At 38.1% G+C, this 25,411-nt stretch overlaps 4 protein-coding genes across 6 annotated transcripts; 1 reads left to right on the top strand and 3 right to left on the bottom strand.

Annotated features, from left to right (window-relative positions):
• The first annotated feature begins 449 nt into the window (after positions 1-449).
• On the top strand, positions 450-10,183 carry LOC117568172 (extracellular signal-regulated kinase 7). Of its 3 annotated transcripts, none has more exons than XM_052001904.1 (9): positions 450-947; positions 1,003-1,266; positions 3,954-4,419; positions 4,490-4,680; positions 5,323-5,529; positions 5,589-5,750; positions 5,821-5,917; positions 6,298-6,764; positions 8,473-10,183. In XM_052001904.1, exons 3-9 carry the CDS (start codon positions 4,336-4,338, stop codon positions 10,076-10,078), a joined length of 2,814 nt encoding a protein of 937 aa, XP_051857864.1. In that variant the 5' UTR covers positions 450-947; positions 1,003-1,266; positions 3,954-4,335; the 3' UTR covers positions 10,079-10,183. The 3 variants fall into 3 exon arrangements, with proteins under 3 accessions (XP_051857864.1, XP_051857865.1, XP_034104507.1); XM_052001905.1 differs by having other exon boundaries at positions 450-1,123; positions 1,182-1,266; XM_034248616.2 differs by having other exon boundaries at positions 450-1,266.
• A 3,194-nt stretch (positions 10,184-13,377) lies between these two features.
• On the bottom strand, positions 13,378-15,842 carry LOC117574641 (synembryn). Its single transcript, XM_034258543.2, has 2 exons — positions 15,623-15,842; positions 13,378-15,481 (listed from the first exon to the last, which is right to left on the bottom strand). The coding sequence occupies exons 1-2, from the start codon at positions 15,701-15,703 to the stop codon at positions 13,802-13,804; spliced, it is 1,761 nt and encodes a 586-aa protein (XP_034114434.1). The 5' UTR covers positions 15,704-15,842; the 3' UTR covers positions 13,378-13,801.
• A 424-nt stretch (positions 15,843-16,266) lies between these two features.
• Positions 16,267-23,604, bottom strand: LOC117569532 (kelch-like protein 5). Its single transcript, XM_034250738.2, has 6 exons — positions 22,688-23,604; positions 19,479-20,516; positions 19,208-19,415; positions 19,013-19,135; positions 17,939-18,175; positions 16,267-16,492 (listed from the first exon to the last, which is right to left on the bottom strand). Exons 1-6 carry the CDS (start codon positions 22,984-22,986, stop codon positions 16,403-16,405), a joined length of 1,995 nt encoding a protein of 664 aa, XP_034106629.1. The 5' UTR covers positions 22,987-23,604; the 3' UTR covers positions 16,267-16,402.
• On the bottom strand, positions 23,029-25,098 carry LOC117566824 (conserved regulator of innate immunity protein 3-like). The gene has a single exon (XM_052001912.1). It carries the CDS (start codon positions 24,959-24,961, stop codon positions 24,113-24,115), a length of 849 nt encoding a protein of 282 aa, XP_051857872.1. The 5' UTR covers positions 24,962-25,098; the 3' UTR covers positions 23,029-24,112.
• Positions 25,099-25,411: the final 313 nt, after the last annotated feature.

Genomic DNA, 25,411 nt, shown 5'->3' with positions numbered 1-25,411 from the left:
TATGTGTGAAATTGAAGTTCAATTTTCTACTTCCAAAAATGAGTTGTTGTTATTTTTTACAGTCTTTACAGCTGCCTTTGGTTGTTAATATGTCGCTACGGCGACGAGTGTGAATGATATGTCCTGAGGGAAAAAAGGCAGCATAGAAGAGAGGCCCTAACCCATAACCCATAACCATAACCACGAAAGCGATAACAGACAAAGTAGTTAAACTGCAATAGACTGGAGAGAGACTAGACCAGACTAAACTACAGTACAGCTCTACAGCTGTCGGTGTCGATGTCGTTAACAAAATACCGGAACGAAAGGATAAAAGTATTTATTGATGAAGGTGGAAATTTGGAAATTGGAAATCGAGTAGCCTGAGCGTAAGATGTGTGTGTTTGACACGTTATTTCAATCGAAATGTCGTAGACATTTGGCATTACTAGTATTTTGTATAACTTCTACACGAGTCGACAACTTAAAAAAAAAAACACACACAATTTTTGTATTCAACTTTTGATCTCTTCATCTTAACCAAAAAGACAACAAAAATCACAACGCGAGTTCAAAACGCCAAAAAAAACGGTATCCCTCATCCTCACATATATGTGTGTATATTATATATATATATGTATCGTATCCGTATATATATGTATATATATATGTGATTAGATGTCTGTGATCTGTGAAGTACTCAAATTCAAAACGCGTAATTCTCGAAGTGGAAAATCGTTTTCAAATTTTTAAGTCGCCGCAGCAACTCGAAGCCTCGTTTTACGTTTCCGATTTCAATTCCGATTTCAATTCCGATTCCGATGTGATTGTGAACCGATGTGTGAAGGACTAAAAGAGAGAACTCTAATCAAGCGAACAATATCCGCATCAATTTTGTGCATTTTACATTTGAATTTGTTCCAAAATTTCGTGAACTTTTCAATCGGATCGAAAGGATAATCATATATGTATGGATATCGCATCTATTTTGGCATCTACAAATACTCTCAACTATACTTGCAGTTCAATTTGGATTCGTGTTTAAGTTTTAAGAAGTTTTCTTTTCCCATTTTTTTTTGTTTGTTGAGTGTGTGAATGTGTGTGTTTTTACTGGTCTATATCCATATATATATATATAGAAATTGTAAGTTGGATGTTCAGTCAGTCAGTTCATATATGTGCCATCCATACATCATCCATAGCTGAAGCCAAATAAAGAGTGTCCTCAACCCCGTTACCTGGCCAAAGCTGCAATTGGCCCCAATCCTTCAGAGTCGAGTCAGGCAGGTAAGTGACATGCATATTGCCACTTGATTTTCAAGTAGCTTCGCCCAATTTCCTTTTCCCAATCCCACCTATTCATGCCACGATTACACTACACTGCACGAAATACTAGTAAAAGAAATTATAATGTGGGCTTCCGCTAAATATTTTCAATACTTCAGTTTACGATCTAATACATAATTTGAAAGAAATTTTAAACATATTTTCCCTTTTTATCAGATTTTACTAAAATCCCATAAAAGATATATATATTTAAGCAAATATTTTTAATACTTCAGTTAAGATCTAATGCTTCAATTTGATAGAAATTTTGAACATATTTTTCATTTTTATCAGATTTTACTTAAATCATTTTAGTTAGATCCCATACAAGATATATATATATATATAGGCAAATATTTTCAATACTTCAGTTAAAGATCTAGTGCATCAATTTGAAAGAAATTTTAAACATATTTTCCCTTTTTATCAGATTTTACTAAAATCATTTTAGTTAGATCCCATAAAAGATATATATATATTTGAGCAAATATTTTCAATACTTCAGTTAAAGATCTAATGCATCAATTTGAAAGAAATTTTAAACATCTTTTTCATTTTTATTAGATTTTAGTCAGATCCCATAAAAGATATATCTATTTACATTATATATTAATACTAATAAGCAGTTAAGTAAATATGTTCAATACTTTAGTTTAAGATCTAATACATCAATTTGAAAAAAAATGTGAAGATAAATTTACATTTTAGTTAGTTCCCATAAAAGATATACATACAATAATTATACAATAATATTTCTAGTTTCTTCAGAACTTATAAGTCAGAGAGGAATATGTCTTACTAAAACTTACAGATGTTTTATAGTTTACATTAAAAAAACAACAGATAAGTTTTATACTTTTTCATATTCATTAAATGCAAATTTTCTATTAAGAAACATAATAATTAGATCCTTAAAAGGGAAACTTTATACTTTTTCTTATTTATTAGATGGAAATTTAATTGATTGAAATTTTGGAATAGTCATTTGAAAATAAAAAAAAAAAAACAAAATAATAATTAATTTAAGAAGAGTAGAATATTTATATTTAATCGAATCATATGAAAAATATTAAAAAAAAAAAAATTGAGAAAATTGTTCTAAATGAAACTATATAGTTTTTAATGGAGTTTGCTCTAAAACCGTCGACAATCGAAGTGAATTTAAGTTTATTTAAACAATTATAATACAATAAAAATTACACATAAATATGGATTGATCAATTAATCTATAATTGATATAAATATTGAAATTTTAACAAGTAATCCTTGACAATTTGTTGAACTGAAAGCAAGCTAAGCCCTAAATTATTTTTTATTGTGTATTACCTTTTATGCTAATATTTTATATAAGGTAAACTAAATTTAGTATTTAAAAAATAATTCATATTTTGCAATTGAATCAGAACAAGTATTTTTTTTTTAAACCATTGACTAGCAAAGGGAATTTAATGTTATTTAATACAATTTTAAAATTTCACCTAAATATGCTTAGATCGAACAATCTATAATGATTAGTATAAATATTTGAATAAAAAAAAATACTCTTCATAATTTGTTACCCTAAAAACAAGCTAAATCCTAAAAAATTTTCCATTTTAAGATCTCTAGTCTCTTTTAATCTGTATTTTCCCATTTATTTCATATAAGGTAAACTAAATGTAATATTCAGAACGAGGTTTTCAACGTGATTAAAAGGGAAAAGAATAGAACTCATTAAAATACTATAGGACAAAGTTCGTGCTAAAATTGTCGGCAAATAAATTTCCAAATTTAGCTGAATAGTGTAACTCATATGAAGGAGTGTGTGTGTGTGTGTGAGTGTATGTGATTTTTATGGGCATTTTCTATGCATATTTATTGTTAAACAAATTCAGTCTGCTTTATTGTAGATTGCATGCCAAAGAGTCGAGTTGAGTTGAGTCGATGGCATTTGAGGCGTTGTTTGATTGTTTTTTCTGGGGTTGCCACTGGCTGACAATTGCAGCAATAATAACAACAACAACAACAACAACAGCAAGACGACGACGACGAAGAAGAAGAAGAGCTCATATCGTTGCCGTGGGCACTTGAGGCTTCTGGGTTTCGGGCCTGGGTTACATTTGTCCATTTGTTGTAGGCATTGCTAGGCCAAAATTATTTGCCCTGCTCCTGTTTCAGTTCCTGTCCATTATTGTTGCTGCTGTTGTCGCCCACTTTCGCTTTTCGATCGATCTAACAATAATTCAGTTTCAATCAAATTGCTTCATGATTATTTGTTGTTGCTTTTCTTTTCTTTTTTTTGTATTTATTATTTGTGTTATTGTTATTGTTGCCGCTCCATTTGAGAGCATGTGTACAATGTGTGCTGTATGTGTGTAGTACTTGAGCCCCTGTTTGCATATGAAGAGCGCGCGAATGCGAATGCGAAGCAGAATGTGAATGTGAATGTAAATGAGAGCAGATAGTGTGAGAGAGAGAGAGAGCGGCGAGCTGCGAGCGCAGCCTTCTCACGCGAGGCCTTTCAAATTTTGTAAGAGCAACTCACACACACACACATGTAATATATGCACACACGCACACACTGCATCCACAGCGCACATTTGTTGTTGTGGACAAGTACAATCAGCAAAAGCTTCGCAAACTTCACAAAACAAAAAAAAATCCCTTAGGCGCCATACCAATTCGAGGTGTTGGAGCGGCCACAAACTGGCGCCCGCTCAGAACGAAGTTAAGCGGCGTCACGACGCGCAAAAGGTTGCCGGATTTGTTGACAACATCATTGCCATTCCAGAGCTGGAGGTGGAAAAGCGAAAAGCTCGTCGCATCCAACGGCATCAGCAGCAGCAGCAGCTGCAGCCGCCGTCAACAGAGCAAGAAGACGAAGAGACGGAGAGACAACAACCGCAGCAGCAGCAGCAGGTGCAACGGCATTTGATCAAAGACAAAACTAAAGAGAGAGAGAAGCCCAAGGAGAAGGAACGGGAGTGGGAGCGTGAAAAGCAGCGTGAGAAAGAGAGAGAAAAGGATAAGGACAAGGAGAAGGAGAGGCTAATGGCGGAACGTCAGGCAAACGCACAAGAGCGACGCATTCATGAGTTGGACCAGAATGTTGAGCGTTATTTTGAAGTGCGCAAGGTAAGTTTGTTTTTGTTATCGAATGATCGATACATTTTGTTATCGCACACACAACACATTACGTTATTAGCGCTTGGGCAAAGGCGCCTACGGCATCGTGTGGAAGGCAACGGACAAACGTAAAAAAGACACCGTCGCATTGAAGAAGATCTACGATGCGTTTCGCGATGAGACCGATGCCCAGCGAACCTATCGCGAGGTCGTTTTTCTGCGCGCATTTCGCCATCATCCCAATATTATTCGCATGCTCGACATTTTCAAGTGAGTTGGCAGCCATCTTCTTTTTTCACTTACGCTTCTTTTTTTGAGACGTCGTTTTTTAACATTCATATTATAGACGTAATTTTTCGTATATTCATTGTGACTAACTATTTTCTTGGTTAGATTATATTTTTATAAAGTTTTTCATTAATTAATAACTAATATTCACAAATAATAATAATAATAATAATTCCTTTTTTACATTCATTTTACATTTACAACATTCATATTAAAGACTTTGTTATTCGATTATTAATTACGACTAACAACTTTCTTCTATTTTAATAAAGTTATACTTTAATTCAGTTTTGCATTAATGAATAACTAATATTAATAAATTTTAACCAACTTGTTTGTAAATTGAAAGAGTTTTATCTTTTTAGTACATTTTTGTTTACTTAATTTTGCATAATAATATATAATTTAACAAAATTAACTAATCTATTGAGTGGAATAACTATATTAAAATTCCAAAAAGTTCAATTCTATGAACGTATATTTATTAAATCTTAGTTTCAATTTCATAATAATTTTCTGTATTATATTGATATTCCAGTATGCTATCTAAAATTCAGTTATATTTTAATATATTATCACTAATGTGAATTGAAAACTTTTATACAAAAACAATCTCAACAACAGGGCTGCCAACAATTTAGATTTTTATTTGGTGTTTGAGTTCATGGACAGTGATCTGCACAATGTGATCAAAAAGGGCGATGTGCTCAAGGACATACACAAACGTTTTGTCATGTATCAACTGATCAATGCCATCAAATACATGCACTCGGGCAATGTTATACACAGGGATCTTAAGCCCAGCAACATACTGATCGATAGCAAGTGCAGGTGAGCTCGCATCTCTAGGTGCCTATCGATTAATCGATATACACATTTCAATGTAATAGACTTAAAGTGGCGGACTTTGGCTTGGCACGCACTCTGTGCCCCAAGCGACGCAACAATTCCGCCTATGACTCCAAGGACGAACTGGAGAACGAGGCAATGCTCACGGATTATGTGGCGACACGCTGGTATCGTGCACCCGAAATTCTAGTCGCCAGTCGCAAGTAAGTTGAAGTGGCATTAAAAATTCATTCATTATTATGTCCCTATTTTTTCTTATTATGAACTATATAGATATACAAAGGGCATTGATATGTGGAGTCTGGGCTGCATACTGGGCGAGATGATACGCCAGAAGCCGCTCTTTCAGGGTACCAGCACCATCAATCAGGTATCAATCAAAGCTTATATTTATGAGTGATCGATAAATTTTAAAAACCTAATGCAAACTTTTCAAATTTGAATGAAGCGCTCTCATAAAATTTGAAAATGTTATTCTATTTAAAGTTCATACTAAGTTGAATTTTAAAATTTATCGATCACTAATAAATGCTTTTCAAAAAACACTAAGATGTCTTGATAGATTTATCGATAGTAGCTTGATGTTAATTGGAAGCTTCGATAGTATTTTCAAATTTGAATGAAGCGCTCTCATGCATTCTTTTTTAAAAAACATAAAAATATCGATAGTATATTTCTCGATGGTTAATGGAAGCTCCGATAGTATTTTCATATTTAATCGATGTGATTTATTTTGGATTTTCCTTGCAGATCGAAAAGATTGTGAACGCATTGCCGGATGTTACAGATCGAGATATTGAATCGATCGGCTCCAGCTTCGGATCCGTGCTGCTAAGCAAAAAGATAGTGCGTGATCGACGCTATTCGTTGGACGAAATGCTGCGCAATTGTTGTGACGATGCCATGTCGCTGGTCAAATCGCTGCTAGTCCTCGATCCCGATGGACGTCTAACGGCCAAGGAGGCCATTGGCCACTCGTATGTGCATCGCTTTCGCACCGCGTCTGCGAACATGGATATGCGCACCGACATCAAGCCGCCGCTGGACGATGATGTGCGCTACGGCATCAACGACTATCGCACCACATTGTACGAGATGATTGCTCCCGAGATACGATCAAGTGCGCGTCACAAGGAAGCTGCTTCACAGGTGGCAACGCCAACAAGTGCCTCAGATATGATCACCACACGTCCCATGCGATCGATATCGAAATCAAAGTGAGTTATGTTGACAAATTTAGTTATGGTTTAGTTCGTTTTTTTTTGTTATGATGCTAGGGTTGAGGGTGGAGGTTAGGTTGGGTGGTAGAGAGAGGCTTCTCTAGCTGCTCGCTCGATTTTACAGATCTCGTCGCTCGTAGCATAGGCGATCGCCGTCATCCACAGCGACGATGGCGGCCACAACAACAACAACTGCAACTGCAACCAAGACAAAGACATCGACAACATCAGCAAACTTAAAGCAACATGCAGATTCACAACACCAACAACGCGTCAACAAATTAACAACATCCACATCGACATCGACATCGACATCTACTTCCAACTCAACTTCCACATCCACATCAGCTTCAATAGACTCCTCGACTGTCTCCAGCAATGGTCTGGAAGCCAACGAAGTCCAGCATCATGAGCGAAATCCTCGCTCGCTGCATCGCCGTTTAAATTGTGCGCGTCGTTAGCAATCGGAGCAATAGAATAGACTTTTTATAGTATAACATAATACTCTATTAATTAATATGGGTAACAAGCTTTTAAGCTATCGAATAAGTTTGGCAGCACTTTTTTTTAATAATGGGTAACATTTTTATCGATCACGATCACTTTTTACTGAGATGAGGTTATAAAAGGTAGGCAGACTCTAGTTTTTATTTTTATACAGAACAGTTAAGCTGCTGAGGATTGACAGCATTTTCATGGGTTATTTGTTTAGCAATAAGCTACTCAAAAGCTGCAAAAAAGTATGCTACAATATTTTGTAATAGTTAGGCAGCACTTTTTTTTAATTATGGGTAACATTTATATCGATCACGATCACAAATTCAGCATTGGGCTACACTTCTTTTTGAGATGAGGTTATAAAAGGTGGACTACACCATTTTTATTTTTATACAGAACAGTTAAGTTGCCGATTCTGAAGTTTGGCTGTATTTTGCTGAGTAACATTTGTAATCTTTACAATCATAGCAATGAGCTACACAATAACAAATGACTAGAATAGAAAAATACATTCAAAGCAATAAGCTAAATTTTTGTATTGTGATTTGAATAGAACAAAAAAGTATGCTACACTATTTTTTTTTAAAGTTTGGCAGCACTTTTTTTTAATATTGGGTAACATTTTCAGCAGTTTTTCTTCAATCTGGCAACTCTCAATTAGTTATGTGCTGAATAAATAGCGTTAATTTTTTAGATGTATTTCAAGATTGCTTTTAGAAGATTGATATTAAGAAACACAGCTAGGGTTTTGTTTTGAAATATAATATTTACAAAAACATAGAAACAGATACTTCCTTCATCTATGATTTAAGCAAGAAATTAAAAAAAAAAGTTTAAAGCAACAATTCATTTTCATTTATGATTTGCAATTCAAAAAGAGAAAACTATTTACGTTTGGTTTCTATTTAAAATATATATTATTGAAACCATAAAAGGAAAATTAATATAAAATTTAAATTAAAAATCAGCAATTCTAGATTTATGATTTGCTGTTCAGATAAGGGAAAATTAGTTAGTTAGGATAATATTTAAATGTAGTTTAATGTAGAACAAATATTATTGAAATCATTAGCTTTTAGCAGGACAATAAGAGAATCGTATTAAATGATAATTATAAGCAAAAACATAAAAAAAAGAAACTGCCTACGCTAGAGAGCTGCTCATCCAACTCCCACTACTCCCTTCAACTTCACTCCCCTTCCCATAGACAAACCGGAAGCAATTTAAACGATGCCAGCAGCGTTTTCACCAAGTCCTGGGTGGAAGATCAGCGAAAGCAGCAGCAACAGCATCGTGATAAACGCGCTCCACAAAGCAGCGAGAACAATCAACAACAGCAACCACAACAGCAATCTCAACAACAGCCACAGCAACCACAACAACAGCAACCACAACAACAGCAACCACATCAAGCGACACGTCCTGGCAGCTGTTTCAATGCGGAAGCCGGATCGGGAGCTTTGCGTCGCGAACTTGCCGCCGTTGTGGCAACAGCGCCTCGATCTGTGAGCGGCGGACTTTGGCAATCAACAGTTGTGGCCGCACAACCAAAGTTGCAACCAAGTCCAGGGCAACAACAACAACAGCAGCGACGCTGGAACGAACCTGTGCCGGTGCCTGGACCGCTGCCGATGCCAGTGAGTGCTCCTGAAGTGGACACAACACCAGCCACAACACAGTTGCGTACACGCGTCCGCAAGTTGCGTAAAGATTGCAAGGAGCGACGTCAAACGAAGCCGAAGGAAGAACAGCAGCAACAGCAACAGCAGCAGCAATTGAAGCAACAACCACGTGCCAAGCAGGAAGTCAAAGCACAGTTGCAGGAGCAACCACTGCTCACCGATCATAAGACTGTCGACTTGGCGCTGGCCATTGAACGTCTCAAGATCGAGCATCATGAGTTGCAGCAGAAACGTCACAAGATCCTCGAGCAAGAGGAGAAGGAGAAGAAGAAGCAGACGCGAAAAGGACATCGCAAGCACAGCACAGATGGCGACACTTATTACACGCCCAAGGAGTCGGTGCAAGAGGAACCGAAAGTGTTGCACGGTTCGGCGGCATTTGTGTGCTACAAATCGCGACTGAGTCGCATGGAGGAGGACATGGCCAAGTGTAAGCAGCAGCTGTTTCACTATGTCCAGGACAATGAGCAGCTGTTGCACGAACAATCGGTGCGTCATCATGTCGAGCAATTGCTGCACTCCACATCCACATCATCCGCATCGACAACATCATCGCCGTTGGCTGGGATGGCCCAGACAACCAACGAATTGACATTGCAGGCAACGCTGAAGCGTGATCAGAACCAATTGAATCTCGGCCATCTGAAGCTGGAGCGCGATCGTCAGAAGCAGCTGCAATTGCGTGAGTTTCTCGCTCGCGACGATAACAATGCCAATGCTTATGAGTTGCCCAACCTCAGCAATGTCTACAAGGTGAGCAGTCGTCATGCTCAGCTGTTGCCAACAACAGCATCAGCAACAACAACAGCAGCAGCAACTCAATCCCAATCCTCGCCAGAAACATTGCCCAACAGCATGGTGAACGACGCTCTGAAGACTTTTATCGATCGTGTCGACAGTACGCTGAACAATTCGAGAGCGCAGAGGAATCGACAACCGATTGTTGCCACCAACAACATTTATTCCTGCTATTTCCCAGAGAACAAATCCGAAGTTTCCGCCCACAATCGAGTCCAACACCAACTACAACAACAACAACCTTATGAACGTATTCGTATTCAGGAGGCGAATTTCTATAAGGACTTTGAGATGGCCAACTTTGATGAGTCGACTCACATTTGCCGCAAGTAGCAATTTGATTTAAGCATATGTTAAACAATTACCGAACAACATGTTTTAAGAAACACATAAATAGTACCAAAAATAAAATAAGTTTCATTGGTGGCCTCAAAAATATTATATAGCTGTATATACTACTTATAATGTGCCATAGCTTCTTGAAAATATGTAATTAGCTAGACCAAAAAGTCCGATCGATAATTACTATCGAAAGAGGACCTAAGAAAATTTGCTAAGACAGGATTTTTTTTTTTTTATTCTCACAAGAGATAGACCATATATACGTACTATAGTATGTAGATAAAATATCTATATCTTAAGGTATTTTTTTGCTTTACTTTAAGTTAAAAATAAATAAAAATATTTTAGAGAATGGAAAAAACAAAAATAATAATAAATAATCGCGATCGTTAAATTAGATTCTCAATTATACAAGATACAAAAAGACAGTTAAAACTAGACCAGCTTTTACCTAATTTAATGATTTAAGAAAATAAATTTAACAAACTTCAAGATTTTTTACTTTTTTGATAAGCGAAAATTAGAAAATAAATAAATAATCAAATATTATTGTATTTCCAAGTGTTCAAGAGTTGAAAGTTTCCAACAATTTAAAGATAAATATAGTATAAAAAATTAAGTGTAGATAGTTAGTTAAAAGTAAGAGCTTCCTAGTTGAATGTAAATTTTAATGACTTGAGGAGAGACTTGCTTACATTTTCTTTATTCATTTCAATTAATTCGCAACGTAAATATTTATGCATGTACAAATATTAATAATAAATTAACCAATAATAAAAATTACAAACTAAATAATAATTTAAATATAAAGTTTCTTTATTAATACATTATTTGCTCTCTTTTAATGACCTCATTCAGTTAGATATTCCGTTATTTCTAGAAATACCCAAAAACCAACAAACAAACACCCCCAAAAATTCCAATGCAAACACACAAACAACAACTATCATCCATAGGTAAGCGCGTGTTGTGTGAGATAAACACGATCAGCATCACCTGATTCGACAACCGACTAGTCCACTCGCTCACACACAGAGCTTGACTTGCAATTCGATTTGCGACTGCGCAAATGTACCTCATTATGGGACATTTTGAATATGTATGTATGTATATATGTACATACATACGTTAGACACCTTGTAAATTTGTATGTGCTTTTCCATTCGTTCTTCGAATCCCCTTACAAACATGCATATGCAAGCTTAAACTGCTGTGAGTGGCGCTCACGTAACGGTTGTTTAGATCGCGGCGAAACGGAGAGCAAAAAATCCTTTGCAATGGTCAAAAATGTCCCAACGATGGCATGGGGTAATTTATTGGGCTTAGTTTTGCACTAAGTGTCCGAGACAACAGTTCGGTTTTTGTATTGTTAATAATATTCAAATATGTATGTGAATTAAAACAATCAATTTTTTTTATTATGTGTGGTGTTGTGTGTTTTTTTTTGCAAGTTCTTTAAAATTTACCAATTAACATTTATTATTCGGTTACATGTGTGTTAGCTCAAGTTGAAGCGCATTTTTTTTCTTCGAATTTTTTTTTCGTGAAAGTGCAAAAAATGACGCGCTGTTTTTTCGTCTCGCTCTCACACTAAGCTGCTGCTGCAAGTGCGTAATTGTGTTGTTGTTAGTGAGCCGCGCATTCTAAATCCGTCTTTGCTTTAAATGGCTGCAAAGAATTCAAATGAAAATATAAGAGTCGGTCTTATAAAGCTGTGTGTGCTTTTTTGCTTTTGGTGATTAGAGGAGGAGAGGAGAATCAGTCTTATAATTTGTATTTTTTTCTTTTTTTTTGTGATTATAAGTGCCTTATATAAATTTGTGTGCGATTTTTTTCTTTTTTTTTTGTGTGTTTATGTCTAATAATTTCTGTTTTTTTTGTGATTATAAGTGTTGTAAAAAATTAATAATTTAATTATTGTTTATTGAAAGTGTTCTCAACCTACATATATATGTACGATGTGTCTGCAATTAAGTGGGGTGAGTAATTACAAATACAATTACATATATTTATTAACACACATACTCGTATGTCATGTAAGATTTTACAATTGTTTTGCGTTAAAGCTTTCATGGTCGCCTTGGTATTGTAGGATTCTCACTCGCCGTTGGTGTAGCGTTCTCTCTTTTTCGCTTTCTCATTGACTCTTGAGCACTTTAAGCTTGAGTTAAAGCTGAGTGTAGTTTTTTTTGAACTGCTTCTCTTATATAGAAAGATTAGTTTTGTAAGTGTTTAGAGCGCCTTCGATTATTATGCTTACTGAAATTTACATTCTCTTTTGAATTTTCGCAAGAATTTCGATCTTTATTTTGTATAGGTGCTGAGACATAGGGTTGTTGTACATAGCTATGAAATAAAAATTTTACACCAAACTCTTTTTTTATTTTTGAGAAAAAAACTAATTCTTAAATATATTTTAACTATTATTATAGTTAAGCGGATGCGGAAGAATTTAAAGTAACTAATTTGCTATTAATGAAGAATTATGAAATAAATAATTTTTTTTATACTTTAGGATATAGCTTGGCATTTAGGGATTCTCAGGATCCCTAAGGGTAGAGTGTTCTTTTTTCGTAATATAGTTTACATACTTACTGTAGAAACTGTTAATATCATCATAAATAAAAATGGATTATCTTGCAAGATGTTCGCTGAGACTTTTTATTAAGCATATATAGTATATAGAGTTCCAACAACTGAAAGTACATACATACATATATGTTCGTGTTTCTGTATATAGTAGACCCATTTATATAGTATTAGATGTATATTTAATTCTATGCATACGACATAAGACAAGTGTAAAACTACCGTTAATTGCAATTCGACGGGCAACTTTATCAGCAGCCCATTGACTATCAAGATTGAACACAATAAAGCTCTATATAAGTAGGAGTTAATGGTATGCTTTAAATAAAAACAAAATACATTGAAAATGGTTTAATCATAATACTCGAGAATAAATAATAATAATACAAAATCATAATTTGAATAACACAAACACAAATACAATTTTTTTTTTTGTACCCCAGCAGAGGCTTTTATGCTTATTAATCAGAAGTTGTTGTGGGAGTTTCATATTTTTTATTTGTATTCAACTATTTGCTGTAAGTGGTTGCCACTAGCAATATTTTGTTGTTGAAGACTCCCGATTTGCCCCGAAAATTATTCACTACTAGAAATGATCTTTGTTTCACAAATGTATCTCTTATATTTAATAATTATTATTAGATTCACTCTGCAAGGGTATTTTCTTTAATTTTGTTGTTGTTTCTTATTCATTTGCATTTCATATTGAATTTCTGAAATTTCTTTTGGTTTTTTTTTTTTTGGTTGAGCTTAAGCGTTAAGGTTGACAATGACAATGACAACAAATGTATTTCTCCGAGTACGACAATAAATTTAAGTTTGAAAGCTAACGACTTGTGTTTTCGCATTCTCTAACTAGATAAATGTATAATGGAATTATATGCACTAAGTACTTAATACACACACAACTTAGATCAATTGTTCTATTAGATCAAAGGAAAAAAAAAATAAAAACAAGACGATTTCCCGTTTGCGGTTCTGTATAAAAAAGGGAGTTTTTCTGTTTGTTTTTGTTGTTGTTGTTGTTGCAAGGAAGACCCCAAACGATTGTTTTGCATTTTGAACGTTACGTTTTTCTTTTTTGATCGATGCGATTCCTATTATCCGATATTTCCCCCGACTTGTTTAAGATTTGCGCTTCTGATCCAATTGCTGCTGCGGCAGACCGTCGCGCAGCTGGAGGATGTGTCCGACGGGTTGAGCCTTGCCATCCTTATCGATAAGCGCCGGCTGCACGATGCCATCCTGGTGCAGTTTATCCAACAGATTGACCAACTGCAGTGCCTCGTACTCCTTTTGCTCCTCGGACATTCCTTCGAGGGGATTCCGTTTCGGTTGCTCCACACAACCGAGCACCGGATTGAAGCTCTGCTGTTGCTGTTTGTACTCCTCGGTGTCGCTGTCTTCGCTATCCGACGAGTATTCCGTGGTCTCGATGCGTCGACAATCCAAGACGCCGCGTTTCGCAAACAATCCGGCCGCATTTCCGTAACCCGTATACTTGATCATGCGTCCCACATCCTCTTTGCACAGGACAAACAACAGTTCGGCGGATAGATCACGCAATATCATGGCGGGCAGCGTGAGGAATCGGCATAGATGATTGCGCAGCTCATTGCCAATCTCCGGCCGTTGGCTGACATCCTTCAGCGGTGGCAAGATCTCTTGCCTCAAATAATGCCGCATCACGCGATCGCTGCGCGCACATTTAACCAGCACCGTGAGTACCGGCGACAACAATTCCGCGGAGCTCGCTTGATTATCCTTCTGATTTAGACCGGCGCGCAGGAAGTCCAACAACACGCCCAGACCGCGCACATTGCGTCGCTCATAGCATTGAGCACAACACTTGAGCGTGGACTGCGCAACAGGAGCAGGAGCAGCAGCCTCTGCACCTTCAGCTGGTTGTGGCACATCCGTCTCCGTCTGCGTCTCTGTCTCCGCCGTTGCCTGTTCCGTCTCCGTTTCGGCATTGCTGCACTTGACGGTCAACTCGACGAGGCAGCTGCTCGTGATGTTCGTCAGCAAATTGATTGCATGCGTGACCACAGCACGTTCCCGCTCAGTGGCCAGACTGCCGAAGCGCAACAAGAGCTCACGCAGCACACCGGTTAAGTGCAGACTTTGGATTTCGCTCTCGTTGGGACTCTTGTCCGGTGTGCTCGTCACCGTGAACATCACCTTGAGCAGCTCGATGATAGTGTTGAGCTGCTCATCGGTGAAACACGTCGTCGTCGTCGTCGTTGTTGTCGTTGTCCCATCGGTCAACTTATCATCCAGCCACTTGGTCATATAGGTCATGCCATTGAGATCGATTTGTAGACGGGTTCGTGCCGACGGATCCAGTGCGGTGAGCAGAAACAATAGCTTCATGTCATGGTACTCCAAGGTGCTGGGATAGCTATGCATCGTGGAGACATTCCCCAGGCGTTTAACCACCGCATCGAGTGCATGTTGTCGCAGGCATTGACGACGACATTGTTCATTCTGATAGACCAAGTTGCACAAACACTTGAGGGTCTCGGTCATAATGGCAGCTTGGGGCTCCGCCAGCTGTGACAGATCCAAGTCCTGGTCATCGCCGCTGCCATCGAGACGGGCCAGGCTGAGCAGTGTGTTCACATCGGGTTCGATGAAATGCGTCTCCAGACTGAATTCATCGCGCGTCAGGATGCGCACCGTGTTGAGGCATTGTGTGTGGAGTGCGGCAAGTGTTGCATCGTCCAGTATGCCGAATATGGCCAGCCAGAGAGCGTACCATTGGTTGTTCGCATGGAAGCTGTCAAAGACCAGCAGATTTGCATTCTGCCACACCCACACACACCCGCATAAGCACAATGAAACACATCAATCAATCAATCAATTATTAGTCACGAAAGTGTGTGTGAGTGAGTGAGTTTTGTAGGTTTTCTTCAGCTCTTTTTTTTTTCTTCACAGCGTACATACCTTTGTATTGAATTCGTTTAGGATGTCGGCAATGTAGGCGGTTTCCTTGTTCTCAAGCCGTTTCAACTGCTCCGCATCCATGATGCCAACTGTGATTGTTGTGACAAGCTCTTCGTCAGTCGAACAATGATTGCTAATTGGATTTGAATTTTAATTGAATTGTTGTGCTCCCGATTCCGATGTCAATACTTTCTGCGGGCGCAAGAAGTGCAAACAAAAATATACTAGACACGCAGAATACCAAATGCTTTGCAGTGTGACCGCCTCGTCTGCACCGCTGGTCACATATCAAATGTACCGTATTGTTGTGGCCTCCATCTTGGAAGCAAAATTATACACAGTGCAGTTTATTTTTGCATTTTCACAACCAGTAGGATTTAATACAAATCCCTGCGCAAAAAAATACCAAAACTGTTATCGATAACTATTTTGTTATCAGTAAAGAAAAGAAGGCGTTACATTTTGATTTTCATGTTGTTCGCTGCAATTCGTTCGTTGCAACGTTTTAAACAAAGAATACATTTTATTACAAAAAATACATATTCAGTGTATACAATTTATGCGTAGTGTATGTTTTGTTTTGATTGTGTAAAAATATAAATATATGATTGTAGAAAATAATACGTAATACATTCTTGCATGTATGTTTTTGTTTTTTGTTAAGTTACCATTTTGTGTAGGCTTTCGTTTGTTTTGATTTCTTTACTTGTTTGTTTGTTTACTTAAATTTACATATATAGTTTTTTGTTTTGTTTTTTTTTTTGATTTTATATTTCACAATTACATATGATAGTAGTCGACAAATTCGACGGATCTACGACGCAAATAGCAGATTGGATCCAATCTAACTGGCTTCCACTTCTTCTTTTTCTACAAATATTCGCGAAAATGCAGTAAGAAAAAAACGTTGAAAGGAGGAAAAAGAAAGAAAATAATAATAAACAATTAGAAATAAATGCTTGCAATTGTAATGTATACAAATAGATGTATGCATCCATATATGTATGTATGTATGTGTAGTAATAATAAATGCCAATCAAAAAATGAGAGAGTGCAAAAAACCTGCAAAATTATTTTCATACTTCATCATCGGTTTCTTGATTTTTCTTCTTTTTTGTTTTCTTTTTGTAAATTTGCACTATCTAGAAACTAATTATATATATATATGTATGTAAATTTAAATAGATATATAAATGGTATGTATACGAATAAAATGGGTATGAATGCATATAATAATATAGTAACCATAATTGTACTTTGTCGTACACTTCATGCAAAAGATATATAGTATTATATATATGTATATGTATATTGAAATACTCAATTAGTTGGATCATTTAGTCTTACGTACGTTGCATGCAAAACGATCACTGGCCATAATAATAATAATAAGTATAATAATAATATAGTATGTTGTTGTGAGCTGCCACCAGGAAGAGAATTTGCATTGACCATATACAACACACATCATTAAACGAGGATGAAGCATACGACAGCATTGAACAAATACATATTACATATAAAGTAGAGTCTATATAGTACTTGGTTAATGATGATGGAATGTGATGGATAACACATATGTAAATCGGATCGGTCCAATGAGATTTTACAGTACAAATAATATCAAAATTCATACATGGATGTCTTTTTTTTTTGTAGCTGTAGCTTTAGGTTTTAGTTTTGATAGCCCCGCAGCAGCATGCATTAATTATATATTCGTCTTCATATTTTTGTTGTTTTTGGTTACTTGGTCACTTTGGCAGATGCTTGAGCATTTGCCTCTTTTTCTTTTTCGATTTTATCACTGGGCATGAGATTACTTTTAGAGCAACAGCGGTTAAATGCGTTGTGTATGCATATGTGTGCGTGTTTGTGTGTGTGTATGTGTGTGTGTGTAGCAACGTACCAACAAATGCCAGACCAGGCCAGAGGATCGAACCATTTTTGATGAAACTATCGTGTATGTTAAGCAGAATCAATTCAAATTTATGTTAAGAATTTGTCATCGCTAACGTAATCGATAATTTCGCAAAATTGGCTTGATATGTTTGTTTGTTTGTTGTGTTATGTTATGTTGGCATGTCTTTCGTATGTCGATCGATAGGTAATAGGAGTATGTAGTAATTGGGTAAATAGGAATATAGTAGTAGTAGTAGTAGTAGTAGTAGTAGTAGCAGCAGCAGCAGCAGCAGTGGTCATAGTGCATTTTTTTTGGCAGTACAACAGCTCATACACAACTACAACAACACAGCAACACGCAACAACAGCAACAACATCAACATCAACAACAATGATAATTGGAAGTGTGAACTAAACTGTAGCACTGGCCGGCGGCTGTGGAGCCGCTGGCGGAATAACATTCGGTATGGCAACAACACATGCGCCAGCTCGGGGCAGTGACATGGGCGCCAATTCATTCCATCCATTCCGCACCGGATCGTATTCCTCGACATTCTTCAACGCATTCTTGCCATCGTACCCGCCGACGACAATCAAGCGATCACCCAACAGAGCACAACCAATTGCATCACGTCCCAATGACAGCGAACAGATCTAGATAAGAATAATATAATGTAACGTTGCGGTATAAATCATCAAATTATTTGAGACAGTGTTGCCAACTTTTGCTGTTGTCCATCTCTAACCGATATATTAGGGAGGAAAATGAAAACGTATTAGAGATGGAACGTCGGATAATCACGCAGAAAGAAATTAATGAGGCTCATTCATTTAAAAATAATACCAGCAATAAAAGTTTTACCACACTAAATAACATTTGTCATGACTTTTGCTATTGTCCATCCCTAACCGATATATTAGAGAGGATAATGAACATCGGGTAATCATCAAATTATTTGAGACTAGATCAAAGTGTTAGCAACTTTTGCCATTGTCCATCTCTATCCGAATTAGAGATGGAACGTCGGATAATCATGCAGAAAAAAACTAAATCAAAATCATTCATTTTGAGAAATAATTACGAGTAATAAAAGTTTTATCAAACTAAATAACTTTTGTCATGACTTTTGCTATTGTCCATCTCTAACTGATGTATCAGGTAGGACAATGGATGTATACTAGAGATGAAACATCGGGTAATCACGCAGCAGTGACAGATTTATAAAATATGTATTAAAAATAGCCCGAGTAATAAAAGTTTTACTAAACTAAATAAATTTTTTCATGAGTTTTGCTATTGTCCATTTCTAACCGCTATATTAGGTTGGAAATTGAATATGTATTAGAGATGGAACATTGGGTAATCACGCAGAAGTGAAAATATTTATTAAAAATACCTCAAGTAATAAAAGTATTGACAAACTGAACAAATTTCGTTTGGAAAATAGCTAAATTGGCAACACTGAACTACCCATCGATAATATTGCTTACCAATGTCCAAGTATCGCTGACTGGATCGTATCGTTCCACAGTTTCGGTGCGACTCACCATCGGATTGCTGGCCGGACAATCATGACCGCCCAAGGCATAAAGAAAACCATTTGCCACAGTCACCTGCCGTTAAGAGACGTACAAGCAATTATTGAAAGCCAATGTGGTCATTCATTCGATGTGGGGACAACTTACGCCAACGCCGCCGCGACGTTGATTCATTGGAGCGAGGAGAGTCCATTTGTTGGTATGCGGATCGTAGCACTCGATGGAACGATGACAGACGGTGCCATCGCGTCCGCCCACCGCATAGAGACGACCGCCGAGCACCGCAACGCCAGCTGTGGAACGCATCGATGACATGGGCGCCACATAGCTCCAGCTGCGTGTCACAGGATCCCAGCTGCAAATACAATGCCAATTAAAAAGAATATCGAAACGCGATTCCGATCATGATTCCAATTACCGTTCCACTGTGTTCAGGTAACTCCAGCCATCGTGTCCACCGACCGCATACAGAGGTCCCTCAAGCACCGCAACACCGAGACCATGTCGTGGCGTTGCCATCGGATTCAGGGGTGCCCATGCCATCGTATTCAAGTCCAAGCTCTCCACCGTATTCAACGTTTTGAGCCCATCCCGACCACCGACCAATATCAATTTATCCTCCATGACTGCGGCACCGAATTGCAAGCGACGTCCGGTCATATGCTTCCAGGGCGTCCATTTGTCGAGTCGCGGACAATAGCTCTCAATGCTAATGGCGCCCTTGTGCACATCCATTCCACCGACGGCCAACAGACGTCCCACAGTCGATTTGCGTGGCGTTGTGCGTTCGGTTCTCGATCGACGCTCGGGCATCAGATGCCATTTGAAGGCCTCCATCACCAGTTGCTGGCACTCGTTCGAGCTGCACACGTTCTCCACATGGTCCATGATGAAGGCGGGCTGCAGCAACGGCAGACGAACGAGGGCCAACAGCTCGGCAATGTGCTGCTCCCGATTGGGGGCATCGTGACGCACCCATGACATCAGACTGTGGAAGACATCCTGTTCGGAGGGTACGTTGAGATCATCGCTGCACAGCAGCTTGCCCAATTGATCGGCATTCAGCTGAAAGAACTCCTGATTCTGGCACACTTGCATGAAATACTGACACGTATACGCCTGGGCCAAACGCAATAGTGTCGTGCAGCTCTGTTGTTCCGCAAAGAATGCAAAGCCCAAACAATTGGACGGATGCAGTTGGCGGGCCAAGAAGTTGCAGCATGCGGTGACCACAGCATTCAGCTGCAACAGACATGCGGTGGCGAGCAGCGTCTCCACCGTGTCCTCGCGCAACTCGATGAATCCTGTGTAGCAATACTGCACCAGCAGCTGCAGTGCATCTCCGTTCACCTCGCCCAGCGTCACCTCATGTTCCTTCGTCTCGCGCAGCGATCCCGTGAACATGGCCGAAAAGTATGCGCTAGACGCAGATAGCACCAATCGATGAGCGGGCACACTATAAAAGAAAAGAATTTAAGAAAATGAGGACATAATATTCATTATTAAGAACCTTAATAGACAGGTTTGAACTTTTAAATGAGGATATGATTTTAATTATTAAGAATCGTAGTAGAGAATTTCATACATTTAAATGAAAATGAGGATAGGATTTTTATTATTAAGAATTTTAATTTTAGAATTTTGCACTTTTATAGGAAAATGAGGATAGGATTTATATTATTAAGAATCTTAATAGACAGTTTCGCCCTTGTACAATAAAATGAGGATAGGCTTTTCATTATTAACAATCTTAAAAGACAGGTTTGAACTTTTAAATGAGGATATGATTTTAATTATTAAGAATCTTAGTAGAGAATTTCATACATTTAAATGAAAATGAGAATTTTTATTATTAAGAATTTTAATTTTAGAACTTTGAACTTTTATAAGAAAATGAGGATAGGATTTACATTATTAAGAATCTTAATAGACCGTTTCACCTTCACCTATAAAAGAAATTGAGGACAGGATTTTCATTATTAACAATCTTAAAAGGCAGGTTTGAACTTTGAAAATGGGGAAAAGATTTTTATTGTAAATAATCTTAATAGACAATTTCACCCTTTTAAAAGAAAATTATATAGGATTTTGTATTATTAAAAATCGTAATAGAAAGTTTCACGTTTTTTAAAGAAAATCGGGATAGGATTTTCAATATTAAGAATCTTTACAGGTTTGAACTTTTAAAATGAGGATAGGTTTTTTTTTTTAATTAAAAATCTTAATAGGCAATTTTGCACTTCATAGGTTGACTTTTTTCGTATAACCTAGAAAGTATTTGTATTTTCCCCCAACAAAACAAGAGCGGAAATGTACATATATCAAATAGTACCCAAGGTAAATGGATGAGTAAATGGAGATATTATTTTTTTTTTTTTTTTTGATATTGTTTTGTGATAATTTCAAAGTCAACTTGCAAGAATGCTGGATTGTTATGGTAGGTCAACATTTTAATTACTTTTGGAACTAACGATGATAGTGATAGTCTGGATAAAATAGTATTTAAAGTGTGTTATGAAATATTCTTTAATTCCAAAAGAAAGAGAAGACCAATCAATATAATGGTTATAAATCTTTAAATATCCCTGAAAGTAATACAAGGTTCTCGAATCCTTTTCTCTAAAATTTTTTACAGGGAGGTTTACAGTTCATAAAGATATATTTCTTTTTAATTTAACCATAACTTGGGGAAATTTTGTAATTAAGATCAATCAAAATGGTTCGATTGATTGGTTTATTTAGAAGTGGACTCTTTGTATACATATGTATATATCGATAACACACACTGCAATTCAAGTTGATCAAATTGCTATCGAAGAATTGTGTGGTGACAGTGTGCGTAACTCAATATTAAATAAATAATATTGTTTATGTCCAATTTAATGCTTTTGATTTGAACAATTGCCAGCTCACTTCGCTGATCATTAAATAAAACAAACAAAATGGAAGAATTGACAAATCGCGTTTAATTAATTTGTCTCGACAAAATTGTGGTAACTGTTTTGCAATCAAATGTGTATATACGCAATAACTATTAACTATGCTCCACTGTGCAGAGAGCACATCAATCATTTTATTTTATTTTATGTTGTTTGTTTCCTTTTTCTTTTGTTGCTAAAATATTGCCTACTCGCTTGCACTGCAGCGACTAGCAAGAGAGAGAGTGAGAGAGTGTGGAAGAGAGATCATTGGGAGAGCAGCAGAGCAGAGAGCATAAAGAAAACGCAATTAGTGCGGCGCGTTGTGTTTACTGTTGAAATTGCACTGCTGCTGCTGCTGCTGATGTCGCTGTCGACGTCGATGTCGCGTCTGTCGCGATTTGTTGTTGCTGCTGCTGTTGTTGTTGTTGGTATGGTATGGAAAGAGAGACTGGGGAAACTGGTGTCGCAAATGCGAAACAGACAAAGAACCAAGTGAACTGCGCGCTAAAGTGAAGGTCAGATGTGTGACAGGAGAGAGCTGGAGGGGAGTATAGGGATGGCACAGCTCATACCGGATGGTGAATTGCTAATGAGTTGAAGGGGGGGATCGAAGAAACACGGGAGGAGGCGGATGATTGCTTTTGCGCATTGCAACACAAACTTTCCATTCTTTGTTGATGTGAGTTGTGTCCTCTATAGTACTTACCGCTTGCCATCGGTGCCAGCGATGAGCACCACATCGCACAGCTGCTGGCTGTCAACATAGAGTTGCATGCGCTTGAGAACGCTGTCCGCATGATCGCGACACCGAAAGAACTCGTCCTGGCTGCCAGCCGAATTGAGGCTGGCCAAACTGTAATCACGCGACAGCGATTCAAGCGTATTCTCCGCCATCATCGAGATGTGTCCCGATGTCGATGCGGTTGAGTCTCGACTTGGACTCTCTTTTTGTTGTTGTGGTTGTTGTTGTTGTTGATTATTATTCACATTCGCCGACGATGACATTTTTACTCTTTTGTTTTGTTTCCGAAACAGCACAAGAACAAATTTTGTATTGCAGATTTAGTGAACTCCTTCGTCGTCGTTATCCTTCTCTTGTCATGTCACCAGCAGCCAAAGCAGCAGCTTTCCTTTTTTTTGTGTTTTTGTGTGCTGTGGGACGTCCGCGTTGCAACGCTCAGTTTGACTGACTGTTTGGCTCTTGTTGTTGTTATGGCGCGTGGTAAGCTGTTGCTTTGTTTAGCTGCACTTGCATTTCTCACACGCATACATCACTATACCATGTGTGTGGATGTGTGTATGTGTTTATGTATTTTGCACACACCAACTCCAACTATTACACCGAGTCAGCGCAGTCACTGCTGACGTCGCAGTCAACTTCTTGCTGCCTGCCTGGCTCTCGACTCTATCTCGCGATGTCAACGCGCTGCTTACTGCGCTCTTACTCTGCTGTGACTGTCAACAAAACAACACACAACTGCGAATTGTGTACAACGAACGGGGAACGCATGCAGCGTAGACCGACGTCGCAGTCCGCTGCTGCTACCGCTGCCTCTGCTCGCGTTGCGCAGACAAAGAACTTTTACTGCGTCCGGAACTGTGAGAGCGCTGTTGCTGTTGCTTTGCTTTGTTATTTTTTTTTCCAACTGCTGCTGCTGCTGTTGGGTTAACTACAAATTTCAATTACGCAGAAATTGCGTACTGCAAATTGTGAATGCGAAATCCGTGACTAAGCATAATAAACACACACAAACACACAGCGACAGCACTTATCAACGAAAAAAGCAAAACAGAAAGAAAAACTAACTACAACTGCTAATTTCAGTATTTATTTTGGCACACTCTGCAACAATAACAACGACAACGACCCGAGCAATGCATAGAGTTGTGTTTGATGTTTTCATTTTGCTCGCTCGCTCGCTTGCTTGCTTGCTGTCGTCACAGGTTACGGCGTTGCCAGCCAACCAAAGCTCGACTGCTGCACTTAACGGGGACTTTAAGCGGCGTTGCCACCCCGTTGAAAGCGCGAGCGCGTCTTTTAAAAGTCATTTAAAGCGCAGTTTGCAGTTTGCATTTTCGATTTTTATTTTCCATTGAGCACATAACATTCGAGTATAATTGCAATTAGGTTTTAATTATTTGCCTCTTTGATGGGCAGCGGTAGGCCGACAGTGAACTTTGATAGATTCTCCAGAAATTCGATATACAGCGCATGTTCACGTGCCGTTGCCAAGTCGGACAGTTTGCGTGCAAACTCCTGGGTAATGCCCTTTTCCTCCAGCATCTCGACCAACATCGCCTGCAGATCGTCATCAATCAACGATGCATCCACCGTGAAGCAACTATCGTTCCAACCATTCGTGTATAGCGACAAATCTTGTATCTCGAATAGATCATTTTGCAGCTGCTCTGGTTCAATGTCCTCCAGAGCCGTCGACTTGAATACACAGAATACGGAGAGCATCAAATTGTTGCGCTTGATTAACACCTCGAATTTGGGAACACTTCGCACCGTCGTCGAACAATCGACGCCGCCATCGTTATCGACGTCGCCATCGCCTCCGCTAGCTTCATTATCCACATTGCGATTTGGCACACTCTTGCTGACATTAAAGAACACATTGATGCGCTCGTCGGGCGACTGTTTCACCAACTCCACCTTGGAGCCCGAAAAGTGACCGACAAAATCATCAATCTTGTACGGCGGTTTCAGCGGCACTTGCATGCGACGTTCTTCAATAATTTCCGCCGTAATCAGCTCAAGTAAATCGCGTTGCAGCGCCGTTAATCCTTGTGGTGGGGACAACGATTCCGTCTTCAGCTCATCATCCTTGGGCGTTTCTTGCTTCACAGCTTCGTCCTTCAAGTGTTGCAATTGCATTGCGGACACAGCGAGCGTTCGTTCCATTTGCTTGGCCAAGCGACAGTTGGTCAACAACACGGAACGCCCCAGCTTACAAATCTTCAAAAAGTTCGACATAGTTGCACAAAAAAAAAAAAAAAAACAAAAGCAATATCGTACAAAACGTTGCAAAAAGAGAAAAAAACAATTTTACAAAGCGAGTGAGAAAATTTTGTTAGGCTACACACGACAAGGGAGCAAAGTCAACGAGTGAAGTGAGAGACATTATATAGCTAAACAAAATCTCGAGAACTTCAATTTCAGAGCATACTGCGATCAGGATAAAAATCGAAAAGATTTACAACAAAAAGAGTTACACCAAAATGATTAGTTTTAAACGAACTAACTCTCTATATCTATATCTAAGATTAATTTTTGATAATATACAATATTGATTGTCATTATAATTGTGTGAAACTCATTACTTAAGATTATTTCCGAAAATCAATCCATAAATATTGCAATGAAACTCATTGCATTATGAAAATCATTCCATAAATATTGCAATGATTATTTACGAAAACCAAT

The sequence above is a fragment of the Drosophila albomicans genome, chromosome X, assembly GCF_009650485.2.
Source record: "Drosophila albomicans strain 15112-1751.03 chromosome X, ASM965048v2, whole genome shotgun sequence".
Taxonomy (NCBI): domain Eukaryota; kingdom Metazoa; phylum Arthropoda; class Insecta; order Diptera; family Drosophilidae; genus Drosophila; species Drosophila albomicans.
The sequence above is the reverse complement of the archived record's forward strand: the minus strand, read 5'-3'. Positions and strand labels throughout refer to the sequence as shown.

Bases quoted from the DNA above. Each gene is read 5' to 3' on its own strand.
- LOC117568172 (XM_052001904.1), top strand. From the start codon at position 4,336: ATGGCGGAACGTCAGGCAAACGCACAAGAGCGACGCATTCATGAGTTG. The intron at 5,751-5,820 runs GTAAGTTGAAGT...TGAACTATATAG, and splicing joins ATTCTAGTCGCCAGTCGCAA to ATATACAAAGGGCATTGATA. The intron at 5,918-6,297 runs GTATCAATCAAA...TTTTCCTTGCAG, and splicing joins GTACCAGCACCATCAATCAG to ATCGAAAAGATTGTGAACGC.
- LOC117569532 (XM_034250738.2), bottom strand. From the start codon at position 22,986: ATGTCATCGTCGGCGAATGTGAATAATAATCAACAACAACAACAACCA. The intron at 19,416-19,478 runs GTAATTGGAATC...TTGTATTTGCAG, and splicing joins TACCTGAACACAGTGGAACG to CTGGGATCCTGTGACACGCA. The intron at 19,136-19,207 runs GTAAGTTGTCCC...TCTTAACGGCAG, and splicing joins AACGTCGCGGCGGCGTTGGC to GTGACTGTGGCAAATGGTTT.
- LOC117574641 (XM_034258543.2), bottom strand. From the start codon at position 15,703: ATGGATGCGGAGCAGTTGAAACGGCTTGAGAACAAGGAAACCGCCTAC. The intron at 15,482-15,622 runs GTATGTACGCTG...TGGGTGTGGCAG, and splicing joins TAAACGAATTCAATACAAAG to AATGCAAATCTGCTGGTCTT.
- LOC117566824 (XM_052001912.1), bottom strand. From the start codon at position 24,961: ATGTCGAACTTTTTGAAGATTTGTAAGCTGGGGCGTTCCGTGTTGTTG.